Source organism: Passer montanus, unplaced genomic scaffold (genome assembly GCF_014805655.1).
Source record: "Passer montanus isolate IOZ18808 unplaced genomic scaffold, ASM1480565v1 scaffold10, whole genome shotgun sequence".
Taxonomy (NCBI): Eukaryota; Metazoa; Chordata; class Aves; order Passeriformes; family Passeridae; genus Passer; species Passer montanus.
Genome location: NW_024356505.1, coordinates 38,033,739 through 38,057,104, shown reverse-complemented (window position 1 = coordinate 38,057,104; position 23,366 = coordinate 38,033,739). Strand labels below are relative to the sequence as shown.

Genomic DNA, 23,366 nt, shown 5'->3' with positions numbered 1-23,366 from the left:
TTTGTATGGCCTTACTCTTTGTAGCTGTTAGACCAGAAAGCACCAACTTAGACACTGGTGGAAACTAATGTTCAGACACTTGAGGTCTTCCCTTGTTTTCACTCCTTTTCTCCCTTCCTCACATCTTGGAAGGCTTGACAGATAATTACTGGGTTTTTTTACTCCACTTCTCTGTTTTCATTTATTTTACTATTTCTCCGACTTCCTGCCTCAGCTTCTCCAGCGTGTGGAAGCTCCTGCAGAAGAGAAAAGCTGCTCTTACCAGTGTGTTTTTATTTAGCACCATTGTTGGCCTTGCTTTCCACTGCACAGCCACGGCCTTCCCTGGGAACATGCAGTTCGGATTTTGGAAATTCCAGGACAGCCTTGCCCTTCCACTTGGGCAGCAGGAACATTCTCCAACTGCACAAATACTCCAGCATCCACTTACTGCCCTTTTGGGCAGTGTGAAGAAAATAATGATAATGCTGGAGTAATTCCAGACCCACATCTTTCTGCAGAGAGGAGATTTGCTGGCGCCAGACTCTGTTTGGTGCTTCAGTCCCCTGCCAGGGCCTGCAGAGCAGAGGAGAAGAGCAGAGGATGCAAAGGAGCAGGTAAGAGTGGCCTGGCACAGGGCAGCTGCTTTTACCTCCTCCACTGGTCCTGGAGGGAGTGAGCCCCTGGCAGGGAGAACGAGGGACCAGGGTTTACAAGGCAGAACCAACTGGCTGAAGGGGAAGTTCTTCCAGATAAAGCATTACAATGGGAGTAATTAAGTAAGACACCAGCCAAGCTCCTTCCTACCAAGAAAAGCCTCTAAAACCAACCCCAGCCCCCTTGGTCAGCTGAGCCTTTGCTGTTCCTTGCTCAGGGACACCTGGAATCTTGCCATCAGTTCCCAGGTGACTCCTGCAGTCAGGCAGGGCTTGCAGGGTAGGGCTGGAACATGGTGAGCCCTTGCAGTGGCAGCCTGGGTGGTTGCTGTGTGTGAAATTCCAGTCTTTGCTGGGTGAAAGGATGGGCTGGAGCTTCCTTGATGCCTGTCTGGTTCACCCTGACTGCAGCAGGTGCTGGCACAGCTCCTCCCAGCTGTGTGTGGGGGGACAATTCTCTGTGACACTGGCAGTGACAGCCACATTGTGCAGAAACCTTGCTTGGCCTTGTTTTGTTGCCTTTATGTTGTCTTTAAAAGAAAAAAAGTAAAAAAATCCGGAAACCCAAACAAATCCCCAAACAGGGAGAGCAGCAGTTTGCTTTATATAGGGCCTGAGTTGGTTGCCACACAGAATTTTGGACCTTTTTCTCCCAGTGGGGAGAGTTGGAGGCTGCTGTCACTGGGAACAGCGCTGGTTTCCAGGAGCAGATGGAGGTGGTGGCATTTGGGATGGAGTCAGTTGTTGCTTCAGACAGATCTGTGCAGCCACACAGCCAGGCCATCACCTGAGAGAGAGATCCCTGCTGGGAAATCCCAGCCCTGGGCCAGGGCCCTGTTCCCAGCTGGGCTGCCTGGTGTAAGCAGAATTCAGTTCTGCCCTGTATTTGAGTGACTGCTCCCAGCTGATCCAGGAGGTTTTGGTGAATAGGAAGCACAGAAGGAAAAGCCTCATCCCAGGGCAGGCACTGTCACAGCCCCCAGCTTGCTGCTGCCATACTGAGAATTTATTGTTTGTAAAGAAGGAAACTCTGTCTGGGATTGAATTAAGTCCCTGTGTCAAGGACTTTCTTCCTGCTGGCTCCTGGAGTGGGGGGTGGCCGTGGCTGCCAGAGGAGCAGACAGACCCTGCAGCAGCCAAAGTGAACCATACAAACAACAGCAGGGACAGCTCTGGCCTGGCTGCTTCCCACATGGTAAGTCTTGGAGTCTTGTTTTAGTCTGGATCCATGCTGGGAGTTGGCTGGGAATGTCTCTGCTGTCACTGTCACAGCACCAACGTGGAGGTTTCACCCCCCCTGGCCCCTGCTCACTCCCCCTCCTGCAGGGCTGGGGAAGGGTGTTCAGTGTTCCAGCTCCTGGGCTGAGGTGAGGATGTGGCACCCACTGTGAAATTCAGGATGCGCTGGAGAAGGGGGAAGGCAAACTGCTTCTCAGTGGGGGAAACATACAGATCCTGGAAGAAGCAGAAACCAGACACCTCAAATGACAACAGGAGGATGCACTTTATAGATGTAAAATATTTTTATTCGTAAATGCTGATCTTCTAAATCTGTTTCCACAAATTCCAAAACCCATAACACTCTGTATACTTCAAAAAATTCTTTTTTTTTGTGTTGTTTTTGTATTTTTTTGCCAACATTAGATACTATTATACAGAACAGAAAAAACTGTAGGACAAATACTGGTAGGATGTTGGAATATTGTACAAGAGAAGAAAAATATTCAAGAAACAATTTAATACAGCTATTTATCAAGAGAAAAATATATACAATTGATTTATTCTGTAAGATAAAAATACATCATGCCATATACATTACAAGTTCAGAACTGTATTACTGAATATACCAACAGTTTACAGTCCACTTTAATTGTGAACACAAAAAAAAACTTCATTTTTTTTTTTTATATTTAGCCTGTGAAGTGTCAGTACCAGAATTTTAAGTACAAAATAAAAAGCTAACCTGGTTCAAAATGCTGATTAAATTTCTACGAGCAAACACAAAACAGTGTTTATTTTTTTTAAAGAAATGTAAACAAAAACAATCCATACAAACACATCTTTAAATTACATTTTCCAAAATCCTATTGCCAGAGTCCTGCAGCTGCAAGCACATTACACCTAATTTTTTTTCCTTGTTTTCCTTTTAAGAAGGCTATCGCATCAGACTGAAGCTCCAACTCATTCTATGCTGTTTACAATGATTTCATCTGTAGGCTGAACAGTCACCTAATCCTTGACTACTTTTGCTGAAGAATAAAAACCATGTCCAGCCTCTATTTTGGGTGGTTTTAGCAGTTATTCACAGTTATCACAAATTGTAAGCACAAAAAAACCTGACTTAAGAAATAGGGATGCAACAATATAATACAAATAAAATTAATCTAAATTACCCAAACATCTACAAAAGTCAGAGTTGTAATATACACGGCCTTTAGCAGGCTTAAGGTTTACTTAAAAAAATTCTCATAAGACCACAGTTGAGACTGCTTTAAACATACAAAACCCCTCTCTTTAAACTGAGATTTTGGTTATTCGGAACTGGGAATCGCATGTCCGTGAGCACATGAGATCATATTGTAACATCCCTATCAACGTTTGAGAATAAGCACCCGAACTGCTGCAGAGTCTGGTAGCATTTGGTCAATAACTATTTTTATACTGTATTTTTTTTTCTCAAAATATTTACACTTTTATACAAAGTAACAGAGTTTGTTAGTTCTGCAGGTAACAGCAGCAGCTTGGCTTTCTTCTAACTTTCTTTTTAAAAATAGCTTCATTCACTTATTCAATAATAAATACAAAAAGGTTCTCTTATTTTACAGAAATCAAAAACTACAATAAACTGACTCATGGAATCAAGTATTTAAATGTATTTTAGTGCAAGTTATTTTTTCCCTTAGCTCTATCCCTAAGGAAGTCGTTTCAGTACATTCCTTGTTCAGTGGTGTCTACTTTTATTTAAAATTTTTTTCTTTAATTAGAGGGCCTGCCCCTTTATCAAATAAGGCTGTGGCCAGCACTTTGGACTTCTCCCTTTCGCTGGTGATTTCAGTCTTACATTCATAGTGGCCACCTGCCCTCCTGCAGGTCAGCCAGCGGTTCTTTGCCCAAGTTAAACAGTTTCTCCTTAGTGAGCTCAAAAACAAAAGTGCTGGACCATTCTGCTAACTCAGTTTCACCTCCACGTGTCTGGAAAGTCAGCTTCAGATTTTGCCGGCTTGCTTCTGGTGCTTGGTGGGTTATTTTTCCTTTTTTTTTTTCTTTTTTTCTTTTTTTTCTTTTTAAACACTTGTGTAGAAATCTGTATTTCCAGAAGTGAAATTTTTTTTTCCCCCTTCAAAAAGGCAACAATTTTCCGTCGACAAAATCAAAATGTGAATCACTTCTTCCTAGGGACAAGCAACCCTCAAAGACAGCAAGGAATGCATTCTAGTTCATCCACTTTCGGCAGTTTACAGCTCCACAGTGACATGGAATCTTGTGCTGGTCATCTTCAAAATCAAACTTATAGTCATAGCAAAGCTGGAAGGAAAGGCACAAGAGTGGTTATGGAAGAGCTGGGATTTGCCACAGCTGTCCCTGTAGGTTAAACAGCAAACCCCAGCAGAGGCTGCACTGTAAGGGACAGGCACAGTTTTACAGGAAAGGGAAGGGAAATGTCACCTCCCCCCAGAGCAGAAGTTGTGCCACTGGCCAGGAATCACAGAATGGATGCACATGGCAAGAGGGGTGTAAAGAACCTACCTCCTCCCCCTTCTGGATTCTTCTGCTGGAGCTGATGATGATTTTGTGTCCTCTCTCAAAAGTGACCACCTCAGCCACGCAGTTGGGCGCACACGAATGGTTGATGTACCTAGGAAAGAAGAGAGGGACAGATGGAACCTCTCAGGAAAACTCATCCCTTGAGGCAAATCTGAACCAAACCTCAGGATGGCCTTAGCTCCATGGGCTCACCGCCTTTCCACATACAATTACATTACTCTGTACTTGTTTCTTTACCTAGAAAATGCCAAAAAAATCAAGGATCAAAAAAAATTCCTTTCTTCACAGCTGCCATGAAACTGAAAGATGAGCAAAGCTGATGGAAGAGACAGTGGGACAGTTTGAAGACCAGCTCAGAGAATAAACCCCACAAACTCAGAGCCTCCAAGAGCCCCAGGCCAACAGGGGGATGCCCCAGGAGGAGGCAGGGATCCCTCCAGGGCCACCCACCTTGCAGGGCCTCCCGTTAGGGTGGCGTCGATGACGTGGTCGTTGTCAATGCGGAACATGTACACGCCGCGGTTCTGCAAGACACAAGGGCCACAAGGACTCTGGTGAGGTTTCACTGCAGTGCCAGTGATGAACCAACAACATGGGCCAGCTCCAGTCTGCACTCCAGATCAGGCACTGCCCACTGGCTCACAAGGGAAAGCACTGTCACACACTGCCTGTGTCCCCACGGGTTTGTGAGGGATGATGGGTCACAAACACAAACCTCTGGACATTCCAGTTTTCCCTAACAGCTTCCTACTGCCTTTCATCTGGGATATTTGACTGCTTCCCAGACAGGCACTAACTGTTACAATGCCATCAAGTTACACAAAGGAAATGGCTTTAAGAAGTTTTCATTAAAAACGGAGGTCCTGACATGTCTTCCAGAACTGTGTCCTCTGGATCAGAGGATGTGTCCTCTCTGCCTGGCCAGGGTGCTGTGAGATTTATTAAACACTGAAATACTCTGATAGCAACTACTGCAGACTCCTCTGGTTTAATTTCAAGCCTATTTTCATTTATGGCACAGGAGAAAACAAATCAGGGGACCTGAACTGTGCAGGCAGAACAGCATTTGTTTTGTTCTATGAATGTCTGAATGGGGAAGGGGAAAAGAGGGAATGAACAAGCAGCCTTACCTGAGACTCATAGAGCTTCTCCTTCCTGTTTGCCACCTCATTCCGGATAATTGTCCCAATATATTCAATGACCATTGTGTGCTTTTCAATGTCTCGAGCAGCATATAAGCCCAGGCCCTAACAGAAGGTACACTGAGAATTAGTAACTTTACACTCACACTGTGTTCCTCACCGTGCCCCAAAGCAGCAGTGGAAAGGAGAGAGAGAAGCAGCATTGATAAATAATTGATGCAGTTACAGCCCAGAATCCAGCCTCACACAGATCCCAGAAAACTGGGCTGCTGTCTTGGTGATAAAGCTGCTCTTACCCCTCTGACACTGACTGTGTAAAGGTTATAAATTCACTGAGAAATAAAAGTGGGTTCTGCTAGACCAGAGACACCTGCGAGGAACCCAGGCGTGGTGAAGTCCAGCCTGAAATAAACAACAACTATGTCCACACACAGCCAGATTAGTGACAAAGCTTTTCCAAAACAGACTGTGGGGCAAACCAGCAGCATCACATAAAGCAATGGATTCTATACTCTCAGAAGGCAAACAAGTACTGAGCTCTTCCTGCTGGTCTTGTATCACTTCATCAGCTTGGCCTGAGCATCTCAAGGTTCCATTGTGTATTTATATTTCTATAAAGTTTTACTATGGTTTTGAGGAATAGGCTAAAAAAACCAAACAACAAACCACCCCAGAACTTAAATCCTTTTTCTAGATGACAATAACAAAGCAGTTTTTAGGATATTTACAGTAATTAGAAACAAATCTTACTTAAGGTAAATCTATGCAACCAATGTGGCAATTAAAAATTGCCAATTTTGGAACAAGACTGGAAGGAATTTTGCAATCAGTTTGGTTTCAAATTTCCATCTGGACTCGGCTAAATAATTATATATAAGATATGACATCCACAACATTTAGCTGTAAACCAGATATCAGTAAAAGCATATGTAGCTTTTGTAATAGCCATTTCCTGAAGCTGGAGCTGACCTGAATGCGAGAGCGAGCCAGGTACACGTTGGATTTCCACTCGGTTTTCATCTTGCGGTACTGAGAGGACTTGGAATGGACGAACTGTTTGCTGTAAGGCGCGTTCAGCTCCCCCGTGACTGTGCTCTGAAAGGACTTCGATGTGCTGGTGCTATTCAAGGTGTGAGGCCTGTAGAAATTGGGCATGTAACAGGAAAGAATACAAGAAAAACTGAAGATTTCTCTGAAAACAGCCAGGAAACCCAATAAAAATCCTCTCAGACATACAGACACTTAAAGCCAGCTAGCGGAGACACAAAGCAGTTCCTCTGACTGGGGCATGCACATTCACAGCCAAGGACGACAGGGTTTGTAAGCAGCAGACGAAAGCACAAATAACCCTAAAGCAGCCTATAAACCCTGGGCTGTACTATGTGAAATTAAAACAAAATACCTTAACACAAACCTCTTGACATGGGTACTCATTTTAGGCTCGGCACGGGCACAGCCCGTGGGGTTGATGGCAAGAGGAAGTTCCATTAAGGGGTTTCGGCCATAGCGGAAAGTGTAGTTCTCACAGGCCTCAACCCCTGGCAGCTGCAAAAAAAAAACAAAAAAAAAAGAGAAAGAAAAAAATATAAATAATTACATGTTTAATTACGTGTGTAACAAAATATTTACTTCTCCACACTTCTTTCTGTTCCCCTTCTCAAGTGTCTATGCAGCAAGTGGGATGATCCAGCAAGAACTGGGGTGCTGAACTCACCGATTCTGCAATCCTGGCCACGGCAGACACTGTCAAACCAAAGAGGTCTTCACCCTTCAGATAGTCCGGGAACAGCTGGAGCATTTCAGATTCTTTTCTAACAGAAGCAACAGGCTCCAGGATTTTATCCCACACACCTACACAACCATTGGGAGAGAGTTACAGTGATCAAAAAAATAAAAAACTATTGCACTTGGTTTTAAAACAAATGCCTGAGGATATGGGAACCAGAACTCAGCACTGAGAAAACTTTTGTCTTTGCCTATACAAACAGGCCAGGACCTAGAAAGTGAAGTGGAGAATGACTGTTGAGTTGCTAAGTTTTGGGATTTAACAAATCCCAATCAAAACCACTATGGATTCTGCACCCTCAGTTCTCAAAAATGAAGCTTTCAGTGTTCTCAGCATGGAAACTTTCAGTCCTCTGACAAGAACATGGACAGTTTTCTCTTGAGAAATGCTGCAAAAGTATGATTTTCTGAAAATACATAATGTATTTATTTCTACTGATTGACTGTAGTCAGTGCTCATTCTGTGAGGGCATCAGCACCCACAGCACTAAGGCCTTGAGACCCGGAGGATTATAATCCTCCAGCACATCCAGGAGCCAATTTCCAAGACCTGCCTAGGTGTTTATGGGCACCCTTACATTCTTCACCCTGACAGGGACAGTACCCACCCTGAGAACAATGTGGTCACTCAGCTGTTGTCAGAGCACCCTAACTTGAGCCCAGCTGATTTGAAGGTAACTCAGCAGTGGCTCTGTGTTTAAACAAAGTCACTTTTCATGAAATGAAACCTGCACCGACTTTCCTACTGCTTTAGTTCAATGTTCAACGCTCAGTCTTGGTGTGGACTTGGAACAATTCTTCTGATCTGCAGCTTATACAGCTTCTTCAGAGTTGATCACAGTCCTCACAGCAGGGTATTAAAAATGGGCCCTGGAAGCTCACTATAAACACTATGTTAGAACAGTGCCTGCAACAGCTGCTTCGAACAGGTACTGTACACAGGAATCAGCAGTACCACAATGAACAGCAAAGCCACAAATTCATCATCTTAGTTGACAAAAATTTACCTTTAGGTGTCGTGTCAGTCAGAACCAGATCCTCGTGGCCCTGCTCCACCACCTTGATGACGAAGAGCGGGAGCCCGTCCTTCTCCTCGATGGAGCAGAGGTAGCGGCAGCGCCTGTTGGCGTACCTCATGCTCCAGTAGAGCCTGCTGGCCTCATAGCCCACGGGAAAGAGGGCTTTGGAGGAGTGGAAGGCCTGCATCTGCTGTGGCAGCAGCTGGCCCACGGCGTGGAAGATGAGGCTCCCCACACGGAAGGTGTGGTCGCGCTCCCCGCGCTGGACGATGCTGGCGATCTGTCGCACCTCGTCGCGCTGCACGTACACCCTCCGGAACACGGCGAAGTAACTCAGCTCCTGCTCGTGAGTTCCCTTTGGTTTGTGCATGGGGCAGAGCATGGTCTTGTCTTTAAAAAACATGCATTGTGCTTTAATGGCACAGGTAAAGTGATAAATATTGGTGCACCTTAACCTGTGGCAACCGCTGGTGGCACCCATTTTGTGACAGAACATGCATTTCATCTGCAGGCCTCTCCGCAGTGCTAGTTCCACGTTTATTAAGGCACCAGCTTGTGTCTCGTAGACTTCTGTAGACCAAAGAGCACAGTTCAAATGGACCCAAAGGTCTAAATCCAGGTTGAGAAGCCTTGCTGGTCCATCAGTTAATCCGTCACCCTCCTCGTGACAGAAGCAACATTTCCTGTAGTCTTTAGGCACAGGGTCTGGTTTAAGGGTTGTGCCCAGTTTTTTAAGGAATTCATCTATTTCTTCTTCACAAGGAGGTTTGAATGATCCTTTAGGAATCACAATCTGAATGCTCCACTTTTTCCATTTCATCCCTTTCCATTTCTTACTGGGAGGCCGGCAGTCCTCCAGACTGCTGTGTATTGCTTTTAACCTGGGTTTGAGTTTCACTGTTACCTTCAGCTCATCCGGTTTTGCCTCTACCTTGGCTGCTTCAAAGGCAGGGGGGAACATGATGGGGGGTGATGAGGGTGGAGAAACCTTTTCCTGCAGCTGAGGCAGACAATGGACGTCCAAAGTGGAGATGTTGTTGCTGTACTGATGGAATGCTTTGGGCGGCCTCTCCTTCATTGGCGACTGTGGCAGGGTTGGGACTGATTCCTGATAATCAACAGAAAACTCTTTAAGAAAAGATCCCAAACTTGTTAATCATTAAATAGAACCTGAAAACATGGGCAGATCAATATGGGAGAGACTTCTCCAAATGCCTAAAATCAAGATACAGCAACAGAGAAAGAAGGAAATTATCCTGACCCATGTTGCCACCACTTGGATCAGGATTTGGAGCAGGAAACTCTCCCAGCCTACCTAGAACATGGTGCCCCTTCAATACACGAGAGAAAGCACAAATAATCCTTTGTCCAGGTTCTGAATGCAAAACTCCTCAACTGCCATCTGTGAGCTGACTGCCAGCTTTAGTTCTTGGGGATTCTTAGAAAGTTTTGTTACAACACAAAGTAACCTTAAAATATGGGTCACAAAATAATTTAAAGCGTAAGAATCTGATATATGGTAGAATGGAAAATTTAAAACTAATGCCACATAATTTTTTCCTGGAAACAAGTGAGGAGGAATTTCTACAGGGCTTTGGATTAGATGCAACTTGAGGACTTAAACTACTCAGTCACAGTAAACAAGAATTATACCTGCAGAGATTTGTGAAAAAAAACAACCCAAAAACCGAAGAGATAAAACAAGAAACAACAAAGGAAGTTTATATTATGAAGTGCTTAACGTGGTTTGTGTGATTAATCTTGAAAGAGTAAATTAAAGGATCAAGAGGCTGAACATGACATTTAATTAACTTAATTAGGTACATGCTGATGCACTTGTAGAGGAATGTTACCCTGTTTATACAACAACTGAAAATGAGCTACATGGGACTCTAAAAGGATATGGATGCACACAGAGTTATCTTCTCCAGGGTTGTATTTTTTTAATTCAATTGCTTTTGAGAAAGTAAGTAGGATGCACTTGAGGGAAGGCTTCAAACTATACAGTCTATACAGGACTATGAGAACACATTAATTAGGTAAAGCTTGAAGGACACAGCCTGTTCTGTCCAGTGGTTTAGGGAGAAAGGTACATATGATCTAGAAACAGCAGAAGACAAGTTAGTTAAAAGCAGTACTCAAAAAATTTTAACTGTGAGAAACTCAACAAGATCATTCAGTCTTTAGTGAAGACTATTTCATTTTTAATGATTAAATAATTAGACAAATTTATTTATCTAATTAGATAATTCAGTGTCATTCTGATTCAGATCATTCTGACACTGAATGACCCTTGAGACAGCAAGAAATGATGCCCCATTTCTCTCAGGTGTTGGACACCCCTTGCAGTGTCTGCAGGTAGAGAACTACAAGAGAATATTTGGGACCACCTGAGAAAATTCCCTGGCCTGATTCCACCTTCAGTTGAATGAAGTTCCTCAGATGTACTTCTCCAGTGCTAAGGAACTCCTTTCCCTGGTCACTGTCAGCTCACAGGCTCCTTACTGGTGTTTTGGTAATCAGTGCTTTAAAATGGCAGCTTCACACAAATAAAGTCAAGGAACAGGATTCTATTTTCCTGGTTACACTGAACAAATTAAACTCTTTTTACAAACTTGCTGCTCAATTGTTCTTTTCACAGCTGTAATTTTATTTTTAACTGTACAAGTCAAATCCAAATGCAGGCTACACCCCTTAAAAACCTGTCTGTGGTTGCTTACAATGTCCAGAGAACTTGAATCACTCATTTTTTGAGACTATATCTTCAAAGCCTGGGAGAGAAGCCAAAGGTGATGGTTTTTCTGCCACACATCTGTCAGACACAAAGTTCTGCAAATATGATTCTTAATTCATGCTGCTGGTTCAGAATCTCAACGTCTGAATATAGAGCAATTAATTTATAAACCTCTCAAATGAAGTGCAAACTTCCCCCTCGGCCCCTCTCTGTTCTCCAACAAATAGCTGCAATAATTTCAGCTCACTTGGGTCTGCCAGTGTTTGATACTTACTTTGTTCTCTGAGTTTTTTGCTTGCACAGCTGCTGAATAAAGAACAAAGCAGTTGTTGCTACAGAATACAATGTCCTTCATTTTATCTGAGCCTTCTTGGGAATCCTGGGAATCAAACACAGAAGAGTGTAAGAAGTGCATTCTAATACCATTCTTCACATAGTAAGTGTAATGAAACAAATCTTCCAATCTGGCTGGAAACTCTTTTATTTGTAGAACATTTGTGAAATAATGAGGGATGCTGTGATATAAATACTTGATTATTTGACAGATCTAACGTTACCACCACCTACACCCCTGTTCTTCAGCATTTTCTGCCTTTCACAGAAGTTTAACAATCAAAATAAAGCATTCTACACCATGCATCCATCTGCTCCATAGGCACTCTTGCAAAGCAAAATCTATTTTCTTTTATCTTTAGATGGCAAAAGAATGTCTCATTTCAGTCTAATCAAAGGCAGATCACACTGTTTTATCTACTGATCCATCTGCAAAACCTTACTGGGAATTCAGTGCATTCCTGTCTGCATGAACACTTTCCTCTGTGCAAGTTCTGGCTGTGTCTTTGTGGTGTAGTCACCTCCTGGTCACTGAAGAGCAATGGCATTCTTTGAAGGAATGACACTTCCCAGTGTGAGGACAAGAGATTGCAACTGAAACCTGATTCCTGCCCCAAAGGAGTGCAAGTATTCCTGCTCTTACAGTAATTCCTGACACAGCAACCTGGCTGCCACACAAATGAGCTTTTTTTGAATTGAGGTCCCTGAAGAAGTCAGGGAAGGAGGTTGGTAGCAGAACTTGGAGAACCCCTATAGATGGGACCTGTTTTATGAAATGTCCTGGGATTCATTTTGTATGAGTAACAAGAACTTTGCCATTTTTTAGCTGTACTGCAGATGTGCCTGAATGTCCCACCCTGAATCAGGACACACAAGGAAGGGGGAGAACACAGGAAGCTGAAGAGCTCTTGGCTGGCAGGACAAGCAGGACTTTGTGCCACCCCTTGCTTTAAGGAGCCCAGCTGAGCACAGGGCCCTGCCCTGGGCACCTCAGCACTGACCTGTTTGAGGAAGGGCAGGTCTTTGAAGGATTTCCTCACACCACTGCCCAGAACCACGACCTTGCAGTGGGAGCACCAGCGAGGCCTCAGTGCTGAGCCTTCTGCCATGCTCTGGCTGTGATCCTTGTAGCCAGCCAGACCTAGGGAACAGATTATCTGTCAGAGGCTGCATCAGATCAAACCAGATTTGTGAGACATCACAGTATTCCTCACTGGTCTAGAGGGCTAGCACCCTCCTGGATAGGGCATGGAAGGAGGACTTTAAACCTTGACCTGACAGATAAAGTGTATAAAGCAGACCTAAAACAGCTGTGCAAACCAGGCAAAAACACATCCTTGTGTGAAAAAATCACAAAATTAACTAACACAGGAATACCAACCACTTGAACAACCTTGTCAAGCTTTCCAGCATGGGAACAATCTTCCTGAATTACATATTTAAAACCAGACTGGACATAAAAAACCCTAATAAATGTTAGGAATTAAGGGAGAAACGCCTCACCTACAGTGATGTAAACAGACAATGGAAATCAGAGATGGATGAGAACTCCTCATGGTTAAATCCAGGAGCATCCACATGATCATGTAAGAAGTGAAAAGTTTTATTTGGAACAAGAATCAATTATTGAATTCTAGAGTGTGGATTTATGAGGCTGAAATGCATCCATACTGACTCAGTTAAAGCCTGGCACTGAACACTGGGAGGTTAAACCCACTCACCATTGCTGTTGGCAGGGAATGGCACATTGGGCTGCTTCAGTCCATAGGGCCCCACCATCCTGGCAGGTCCCAGGGATCCTGCCTGGGGACCCTGCAGCAGCAAGTGCTGCCTGTACTCCATAGATGGGTTCCCTCTGGGAGTGTTGGTGGCTGCCATGGAGGATGGGACGTCTGGAGCATTACTGACCTCGTAACTGTTGGGAATTCTGACATGGAGCAGGTTGGAGAATGCTGCTACAACGCTACTGATGTTCTAAAAACAGGAATAATAACAAAAAATAATTTGTTTACATCTGACAAACAGCAGAGATACAAACTATTAGAAGACTGCAACAGCAGCATTATTGCACTGTAACCCCCTCGGAGTCACTGTACATAAACCAAATTAACTGCTGCTGTACTCCATGTATGTAATACATGCTAATTCTTCTTACCTCAGCAGCTGTGGGATGTAAAGTAATTGCTACAGAGATAAGGCCAGATTTAGGACCGTTCTGGGATGGTCCAAGCTGGGAGGAGAAGAAGCCAGAACCAGGTAATGCTCCTGAACCGGGTTCTGATTTTATGTAATTCCTTTTGGCTTCTGAACCTGAAAATAAACCAGAATACAGCACATTAATCCCACATTTATGGGAACAGACAGAAAACCAGTCCTAGCTGTAAGTGTTCACTCTGCTGCAGCCTCACCTTTCCCAGTGCTGCTGGGCAGGATGGGAATGATGGGAGATGGGACAGGTTCTGGGTTCTCCTCCTTTACAACCGACAAGTCTGGGTAGCGACTGATCTCCATTCCCACCACGCTTTCAGGAGAGGAAGAAGGAACAAAGCTGTCGGGAGTGTCCCTGTCCTCACAGTGATCTTGAACCCTGGAACAAAACCCAAAAAAGCCGTTTTGGAAATGGACTAAACTTCTGGTAAGCCAAAGTTATAAATCTTGACAGGGAACTGAAGTGAACTTGCTGGTTGCTCCTGGTCACACAACACAAGTAGGTGGTTGGCCATCACCCCTGGGTATCTCATTGCACACATATTCCATTTCTTGGGAAAGATCCATGAAGAAAACAAAGACACTAACAAAGCCAAACCCTCTGTTCCCCATGGCTCTATCCACCAGGATAAAAAACGAACATTTAATATTTGAACTGTTTTAATATTTAAACTATCTGGCCTTTGTTCAAATACAGGCTCCAGTGTTTTACAGACACCCACATTTTGGGCAGGCAAATAAAAGGGAGGCAAAAGGGAAGATTTCTACAGGGAGACTCATGTTCCAGCCAGGGTTTCTCACCTGGGAAGCTGAGTGGAGCTCTGCAGTTTCAGGCTGGCTCCTGCACAGTCTTGCTGCTGCTACAGCAGTCACCTGTCACTGCAGCACCACACTGCTCCAAGAAAAGCACCTATTTGTACAGTTTTCTTTCACTTTTAAAAGATCAAGGTAAGGAATTCCTAACAATTTAGCAGAATCTGGAGTGTAGCAATGACTGGAATCACCTACTCACTATGCTGCTCTCTACACGTGTAATGTTAGGAGTTAAGATGATCCCATTCCATTCTCTGCCCTTCTGTGCCTGTGCAAAAAGGGTTTTGTTTCTCCACACCTTCACAGTCTCCTCCAATGAAAGATCACAGAATCTGCTCCAAATACCTTTTAGAAGATGTCAAGTAAAACCTACCTTAACTCCTCCTGGTTGTTGTGAGGTGGTGTTGGAAGTGAAGCAGGAACATCCACAGTTTTGGGGCCCTGAGCCATTGCTCTGGCTAATAAATCATCTTGTGGTCTGAAAGGCAACTGGAACTGCTTTGGCCCCAGAGCTTTGGTAACTGAAAGCAGAGAGGCACAGAGAGCACAATGAGACATCTGGACAGCTCTTTCAGTGATGGACATGCTGCCTGCTGGGTGTGGGTGGGGCTTGATGGTGACACCATTCTAAGGCACTTGGGAGCTCAAAAAATTGTGACCAGTCAGGATTAACTTCCATTTTTACAAAAACCTGCAAATTTTGAGCAAACAGGGTCTGAAAGGCTTTTGAGTGTTTTCTTCCACTATGAGAGGATGTTTGTTTACTTAAAAAACCCATAAAACTACAAAAAAATTTGTAACAACAAAGGAAAAGGGGTGTGAAAAAAAGGATTTTAATCACTGAATAGTCCTTACAAAGAGCCAGTACAAAGAATAGAAAGCAATTTTAACTGTCCAAATTGTAAGTATCAGGAAATACACACTGACTGCACACATTCTGGATAGGCTGTTTGAGCTCACTTAACCAAGGAGCTCATGGCAGTCATTTGTACTGGACCCAAAAAAACTAATCTTAAGGTTTTTTTTCTCATTTCTTAAGAGTGTCTCTAGCTCTCAACATGTTTTTGAATGGGAACAAGGAAAAGGCACCAACACCTGACACTATACTGGTGTAAAATATTGCTGGCTAGTAATGATTTTAACCTTGAAAAGTCTGGGCATTTTGTTTTTATAAAGGAGCATTGCAACTGAGAAGCATCCTAGGAGGTAACCTGGAGGAGTCTGAGGGGAGACCTCCCAGCAGCCTCCAGCTTCCTCATGATGGGGGGCAGAGGGGCAGTGTGGATCTCTTCTCTCTGGTGACCAGTGAAAGGACCCAAGGGAAGGGCCTGAAGTTGTGTCAGGGGAGGTTTAGGTTGGATATCAGAGAAAGGTTCCTCACCCAGAGGGTGGCTGGGTACTGAACAGGGCAGTGGTCACAGCACCAAACCTGAGAGAGCTCCAAGAGCATTTGGACAATGCTCTCAGGCACAGGGTGGGATTGTTGGGGGTGTCCAGTGCAGGGCTGGGAGCTGGACTCAGTGATCCTCATGGCTCCCTTCCAACTCGGCATGTTTTATGATTCAAAGATCTATTTTGCCATTTGCTACAAGCAGGACAGACTTCACAGCACCAACACACAGAGCCTTACCATCGTGGCCTCCCAGCACTGCAGCCTTGCCAGCGAGCTCCTCGGTGGTGGCAAAGCCATTGACCAACTTCTGGCAGGCCACGGGCGGCGGCGTGGGAGGGAGAGAGGCCGGGGGGGTCGGGGGATTGCTCAGGTTGTTCTGCTGCACGACATGAATGAAAGAGCCAGCAATCAGGATGGAACACAGGGAGAGAACTTGCCTTGTTCCAGTACCAATGAAACCCACTCGGTTTCACAGATGTAGAACTGATAGGCAGCCATAGCTGAGACCCAAGCATGAGACAGAAAGGTGTCTACTGTACAAGACACAATGATTGGCTTTTCTTGTATCAGGGATATCAGAGAAATAGTTCACGTGAGTAAACACTGCCAAAAGAAGATGTGGCTGAACTGTTTACAAAAATGCACAAAGAGCATTTTAAGGAACGGTTTCAAACTAGCTCCTGCAGTTTCAGCAAAGGGCCCAATTCCATGCTGACAGCTGTTTCACAGTGACTCTCCAGCACCATGAACAAGTCAGCTTCCCCAAATGCCCCTCAAGGGGAAGCACAGGATGAGCTGTCACTGAAGCATCCACCATGGAGCAGCAGATACTCTGCAAGTTCATACTCTGGGCTACTTCTCACCAGTTTATTCAACTGCCCATATTTTAAATGAAAGTTAAATGAGAGCTTCAGTATCTGTTGTTCCTGCAGTCATGCCCACAAAGCTAATCCTCATTACTTACTTTTGACCACCAGAACTATTTTTGTAGGTCCCATTCTCAGCTTACACACTGTGTAAGGCTGGAGAAAACATCACTGGTTTTAATAGGTTTTTGTATTAGGGTATCCAAGCAGCAAATTTGATTCTGTCTGTTCAGTATCCCACTGCCCTCCCAGTATTGCCACTCTGATCTCAGAGACTAAGTTTTAAATGCTGTGGGTTATTAACTCATCAACAAACAGTCTATTTTGTTCAGAGTTCCCAGGGTCTTAGTTAGGGCTTGGTGGGCAAATGAGAAAAAGTCTATTTCTTATTTAATTCACATTAAGAAATGTTGAATGCTTTCAAAGACTTTGCAAAATACTGAGAATTCAGTTTCTTCTGCTCCACAAAACTGTAATTACAATTTTCATTATTTAGCACCCATTTGTTAAAAGAGTATTTGTAGTTTTTCATTAGTTTACAACAACAGTTTCCAGAACCAATATCAACTTTCAGAGGGTAAAACAATGGTGACTGTTTCACACTATCTAGTCTAGCAATAGAAGGTTATTTTTCTTCTAGTTGCATAAAAGGCAAGAACGCTGTAGTAATAATATCATGGACTTCTCTTCCCACAGAGAGCACACAACAGAAATCCAGATTAAAAGCATACCTTGTAAATGAGCTGGGAATAGTAATCTGAAGCCCCATCAAGAGTAGCACTACCAAAACTTCCCACAAGTCGATTTCCACCATTGAGTTGGCCACTGCCATAAGGGAGAAAGTGTGCAAAGCTCACTCCAATTATTGGTTCCACCAAAGGCAGAAGAGAAAGCTGCTGTATTAAAAGAAAAAAAAAGTCAGAAATTAAGTCTAAGACAGAACACTGCAATCCTCCAGTCAGGAGAGTGCTTTCTAATTTAGAAGAAGAATTGGAATTTATCCACTGTCAGGAAATTGTTCAGCTCCAGCTCCCTGCCAGCTCATCCAGAGGCTGTCAGAGCTGACAGGAACTCTGTGGCTTTGGGACTACCTGCCATGTCAGCCCACCTTCCAAAATTAAACACCAAACTTTAAATTCCCTGACTTTGTGGAAGTTCACATTTTCCCCTGTGCCTGTGATCAAAATTCAACTTAAGCCTCAACTTCACTTCCACTGGGAGAAATCCACTGCTCCACATGGCCTCTGGACTGCTCCTGCACACTCACCTGTTTCAGCTGGATGAAGGTATCTGCATTAGGATAAACAGCCTGCTTCTCTTCTTCCTCTTTTTTCCTCTTCTTGGACCGAGGAGCTGCTTTCTCTCCCGTCCTCTGAGCCCGCTTGTTTCTCTGCTTCTTGGTTTCAGGTCCTACATCTGCTCTCTGGAGCTGGCTGTTACTGCACCCAAATGTACCTTGCATCTGGGCTCCTGCAGTTTGCTGGGGTGAAAAAAGGAAGTGCAGCAGAATTTTTGACATGTTAATACACAGTTCACTCTGAATTACTGCACGGCTCTGAAAACACAGACACAGAGTAATAAATCTCAGTGATAACAAAGTGTATTTTACTGGCAGGTGGAACTGCTAAACTGTCCCTACAGACAGAATTATGACTTCTCATTAACACCACTGACATCCGAAAACATCACTAAAAACTCACAGGCCAGTAACATTCTCTTTTGAATACCCCCTAAAATAAAGTTCCATGTGCATGAAACCTTGGAGATGTTCACCAGGGCCAAATGAAAGACAGACTTGGTGGCAGAAGAGAGGCATGGAAATACAAAAGTATTTTGAGGTTAGCAACAAAAAAAGTGCTGTGAACCTTTCTGGATTGTACTACTTGCTTAAATACTTCCAGTACAAATCTGCAAAGCCTTTCTTCCCATGGAAGTATAGCTGGGTAAAAAGGATCAGGATGGGACTCTAATGATACAGGGGCAAGACAAAAGAAAGTCCATTTAAAAAAAAAAATCATTGTAATTTTAAACAGCTCTACATGACCCCTATCACTAGTATTTTAATATTCCTACCACATATTTTAACTGTAGATCTTTTACACTTAATTACAAGTTCTCACAATTACCTTTACTTTTATGAGTATCTTTTCCTTTTAAATACATTTAAATTTTGTTTTCTGAACTAATTTAGAGTTTAGACAGTCAAAACCCAAAAGCAGAGACTAAGATTACAATAAAATGACCAACAAGTGTAAGTGTAAAGGGTATCCTACCTCCACAGAAAGCACTTTTCTTTAGGTCTGTTTTTAAAGACCTTACAAGTTAATAAATCATACAGATGACTCAGGTGGAGTCACAGGAGAAAAGGACACACACCATGTTCAGTACAGACACATACCAGTAGTCAGTAATTAGGAATCATACATCATAAAATAATGCCTTAATATTAGGAAGTGGTATTTTTTGAAAACATTTTTTGGTAGAAATTTTTTTTTTTGCATTTCAGTGACTTCTGAATATGCTGACCTAAGAACCCATATTAAAATTTATTCTTTGCTCAATGCAGTGATTTATTTGTGGAGAAAAGACAGGAAAGAGGCTAAAGTTCCTTAAAGCTGTTTCCTCCACCCTGTACAGGTAGATTATGACCCCACACATGCCCACACTAAGGCACAGACTAGGCTGGACTGCTGCTGACCACAGAGTAACAAAACCAGCACCAGGCTCACCATTCCTTCAGCTGGACTCTGCTTCTCTGCTAACTTTTTATCCCCAGAAGCCTCTTCTTCTGCTCGGCCACTGTTCTCTGGTTTCTGATTTAGAAGAGATGAGGACTTCTTGTTTTTTAGCAGGTGTTTCAGCAGTTCATTCCCTGACTCCCCTTTGGCTGCCAGAGCACCGGGTGCCTGTGCTGGACTCGGAGCTGAAGAGGTTGGCTGTGAGGTGACCTTCTCCTCCTCCACCTTAATACTGCTTGGATTTTCTGGTTTAGGCTCAGCTTGACCTGAGCATTGATCAGTTTCTGCCTTTTCCAGTTTAACTTCTTGGAGGCTGGTGGGTGTGTCCATTTTAGCCTTTTCAGGCTCTGCATTCCCCCGCGGCTGTTTCTGGGACACGCTGCTGCTGCTGGGGAGCTTCCCCTCCATCTCTGGGGAGCTCTCTCCTGTGTTGGATGTCGAGGGGCCCGTTAGCTCCAGGGACTCCAGCTCATCCTGGTGCCGTGGCTCATTGGGGGTGTTCACTGTGGGGGTGGAGGTAGCATCAGAAATGGTTGGGGTTGATGGTGCAGTGATATCCGAGTGTGGAGTTGATGGGGCTTTTATGGACTCAGCATCGTCATCCTTTTTCTTCTTCCGTGCCCTTTTCTTTTTGCCTTTCTCTTCTGGGATTATGTCAGAATATAGCTGGATGAGAGACTGGCCTGATACAGGGATGTTTGCAGCCTGGGGCACACCAGTGTCTGACCCACATGGGGCACTGCCCCCCAACACTGGAGATGAAGGGACAGCAGAAGGGAACGGAGGCCTGACCTGGTTCTGCGTAAAGGCAGCCCCAGGGAGATTCCCATGAGTTTGTTTTACATTATGGAAATTGGGGGCTCCACCTGGACCAGCAGATGCATCAGGTCCAAAGGCTGCAGGTCCCACTGGCCTTCGCTCTGTGCTTTGCATAAAATTGGTGGCAGGAGGGGAGGTCACAGCACCCTGCTGCAGGATCTGCCCCATCTGCTGCTGCTGCTGCGGGGATGGCTGCAGGGGCCGAGGGGTTTGCATGAAATCACAAGGCAGCTCAGAATTGAAGAAAGGTATCTGAGATAAGGATGCTTTGTTGTTCAGGTCAGGCCCCATCATACTGTGCTGCTCCAGCTCCATCCTCTGCTGCAGAGCTCTCTGTCGATCCACCTCCTGCATCAGCTGGATGCGCTGCCGCTCCTGCTGCTCCCGTAAGCGCTCCTTGCGCTCCCGCTCCTGGAAGCTTTCACTGAAAGGGTTGTTGTCCTCAAACTCCACCCTTGGGGGTGGCCCTGCCTGTGCAGCTGCATTTGGGCCAGGCACAGGAGCTGGTGCACCAGGATTCATTGGCAGTGGTGTCATTGGAGGCTGCATCCTTGCTGGATTCATGGAAATGTGACTCGCAGGGTTTGCAGGCTGCCATCCGGATAGATTTGGCATCCTGGTGGGGTTGGATTGCCCAGGGATCACCACTGCGTGCTGCTGATGCTGGAGCTGCTGTGCCACCATGGGGAAGCTCTGCTGATTCATTGCTGGTGCTGCTCCTCCTGGAACCATGGGAGGCTGGGCCTGGACCCCTGGCATTATGGAATGTGGGGCCATCCCACACTGCTGCTGCTGCTGCTGCTGCTTGATCCGGTACTCCTCAATCAGCTCCGCGTGCTCCTTCTGCTGCTTCCGGATCTAAACATTGAAACAGCCATTATTCACCTCTGCCACCAACTGGCTGTGCAAGCAGCATAAAGCATGTAACTCACCACTGTAATTCCAGGAGACAATGAACCTCAGGCCAAACCAGAATTTCTGCAGTGCTTTTAATGCTAAACAGCCATTATTTCATCAGAAATACTTCCCAGCCCAAGACCTCAGACAAAACAGCAACGTCTCAAAGTTCTAATTACACATCACGACTGCATTGTGCTAGAGAATATACAAACCTAAACCAGCAGTGATCCTCGTCCTACAGATCTTATCTGTGCACAGAATACTACAGTTGGGAAAAGACAGGAAAAGTGAGATGGATGACGTTCACACATCAGCAACATTTTAAAAAGAATATACAAACCTAAACCAGCAGTGATCCTTGTCCCACAGATCTTATCTGTGCACAGAATACAACAGTTGGGAAGACAGGAAAAGGGAAACAGTGAGATGGATGATGTTCATATATCAGCAACATTTTAAAAATATATAATTGGAAAAGAAAATTTTGCAGGAAAATAGTGATGGATATTCCCATTTGTTCATAGGCAGATCCTCAGACATCTCACGTCAGATGAAAACTGCAACTGCTGCTTGAAAAGTTAAGATTTTAAGGCCAAAATAAACTCAACATGAGCACAGCAAGTTATGCCTTGTAGCTCAGACTGGAGAAAGTTGAGGGAAACTGGAGAAGTTGAGGGAAGGACACAACACTGTCAACTGGACAAGAGCCTTTCAGAAACACTGCAGGGACCCAACTAAACTAAAAATAGAAGGATTTGCAATCCACTGGTTGATGATACACACATTATGGAAAATCCCCCCCTCACTTCTGCTCATTTGATTATGACTTCCACAGCTTATGCAGGGATAGAAAAGCTCTGTAGTGAATTGTGTAATAGCTCTCTCCTTTATCTGAAGCAAGGACTAAGGCAGAAAGCTCAGGGTAACAGTGATGCCACAGGACACACTTCAGGCTGCAGGACAGATGCACCCAAAAGGTTATTTACACAATAATCCCAGGTCCAAGATGATTTATGAGCTCTGCCTTGGCACTGACACTGCTGGATAAACAGTGCTACTGCACAGAGGCACTGACAGGGCCCATCTGCACTGCACAGACCCAGTGCTCCCCTGGTCCTACAGCACTAAACCCACGCTGGCTCTGTGGGGCTGTACCTTGAGGACCCCAAACCACCCCAACCTCCTGGGGCTGGATCAGCTGTGACTGTCCCTGGAATGGCTGTGGTGTCCAAGGCCCAGAGCTGAGCTGAGATGTCAGCAGTGCAGGGAGGGCAGGGCACAGCCTGTGAGCACAGGCACAGTGCCAAGGGGCCATCTGGCAGTGTCTGCCTGGCCAATAACCCTGACTCACATCAGCTCCTGGGGCACAGTCAGCTCCGCGGTCTCTGCGCCTGTGTCCAGGACCAGCCACTCCTAGGGATCCAGGAGCTCTTTTCTCTCTCCATACATACTGAGACTTTTCAAAAACTAACAGGAGCTTGATTGCAGAAAAATTATTTGATCTGATTTGAAAGAGTGGCAAATTGCTTCCAATAGAAGGTGGTTAAAACTATGCTTTAAACCTCATTGAAGCTCCTACGAGGTACAGAACAAAATGCTGCTTAGGATGTGGATGAATCAACCACTGGTCTAAATCAGTGGCTAAAGGGCAGTGGATGGCTTCTGCTAGCAGTAGATTAAACTAAAATTTAAAAATTACAAATAGGAGAACTTAAATTATGGGGCAGTAAATGGATCTGCCAGCAAGGTCATGGTTGACAGCTGTTACTTCAGTCTAACTCCACCAAAAGATTAGACTGTCGTATGTATAAAAAAAATGGTTAAAGGGAATTATTTTTTGCATTTTTTTCTACTTGTGATTCATTGTGGAAGGGGAAAATTATTATGTATAAATAATTTACCCACTCCATCCCTCTTCCACACAGTGGAAAGATGAGCCAACTAATATCCCATCCAACACATACTTTGTCTTGAAGCAACACAGGAGAACTTGAGGGTCAGATATTGCTCAGGACTTCATTCCAAGCTGTCTGCTGCCAAGTTTTTTCCTTCATACGAGTAAAGGATAATTCTAAAGCATTTTCATTTTCAGTAGGACTAGTTGATCCTGACAATCATGCCAGGTAATTTATAATAAAAGTCTTGAGGAACACACCACTAACTACTGGCAAAGCATATTAACAAAACTATCACAGGTTTTTTCATCTTACTATTAT

At 44.4% G+C, this 23,366-nt stretch overlaps 1 protein-coding gene across 13 annotated transcripts in view; it reads right to left on the bottom strand.

The window, feature by feature from the left end:
- Positions 1-2,139: 2,139 nt before the first annotated feature.
- Positions 2,140-23,366, bottom strand: part of KMT2C (lysine methyltransferase 2C) — a 189,042-nt gene continuing 167,815 nt past the window's right edge. For 9 of the 13 annotated variants that reach the window (XM_039703915.1, XM_039703955.1, XM_039704003.1 and 6 more), the window contains 18 exons: positions 19,423-21,108; positions 17,961-18,173; positions 17,425-17,589; positions 16,065-16,206; positions 14,808-14,955; positions 13,822-14,000; positions 13,569-13,723; positions 13,135-13,387; positions 12,415-12,554; positions 11,355-11,459; positions 8,335-9,454; positions 7,257-7,393; positions 6,945-7,087; positions 6,512-6,680; positions 5,531-5,647; positions 4,851-4,924; positions 4,383-4,491; positions 2,140-4,160 (listed from right to left, as the gene is read on the bottom strand). In XM_039703915.1, coding sequence (XP_039559849.1) covers positions 4,068-4,160; positions 4,383-4,491; positions 4,851-4,924; positions 5,531-5,647; positions 6,512-6,680; positions 6,945-7,087; positions 7,257-7,393; positions 8,335-9,454; positions 11,355-11,459; positions 12,415-12,554; positions 13,135-13,387; positions 13,569-13,723; positions 13,822-14,000; positions 14,808-14,955; positions 16,065-16,206; positions 17,425-17,589; positions 17,961-18,173; positions 19,423-21,108 — 5,148 coding nt within the window. In that variant the 3' untranslated portion in view covers positions 2,140-4,067. The remainder of the gene's footprint in view (positions 4,161-4,382; positions 4,492-4,850; positions 4,925-5,530; positions 5,648-6,511; positions 6,681-6,944; positions 7,088-7,256; positions 7,394-8,334; positions 9,455-11,354; positions 11,460-12,414; positions 12,555-13,134; positions 13,388-13,568; positions 13,724-13,821; positions 14,001-14,807; positions 14,956-16,064; positions 16,207-17,424; positions 17,590-17,960; positions 18,174-19,422; positions 21,109-23,366) is intronic. The other 4 variants (XM_039703946.1, XM_039703925.1, XM_039704030.1 and 1 more) reach the window with 4 other exon arrangements.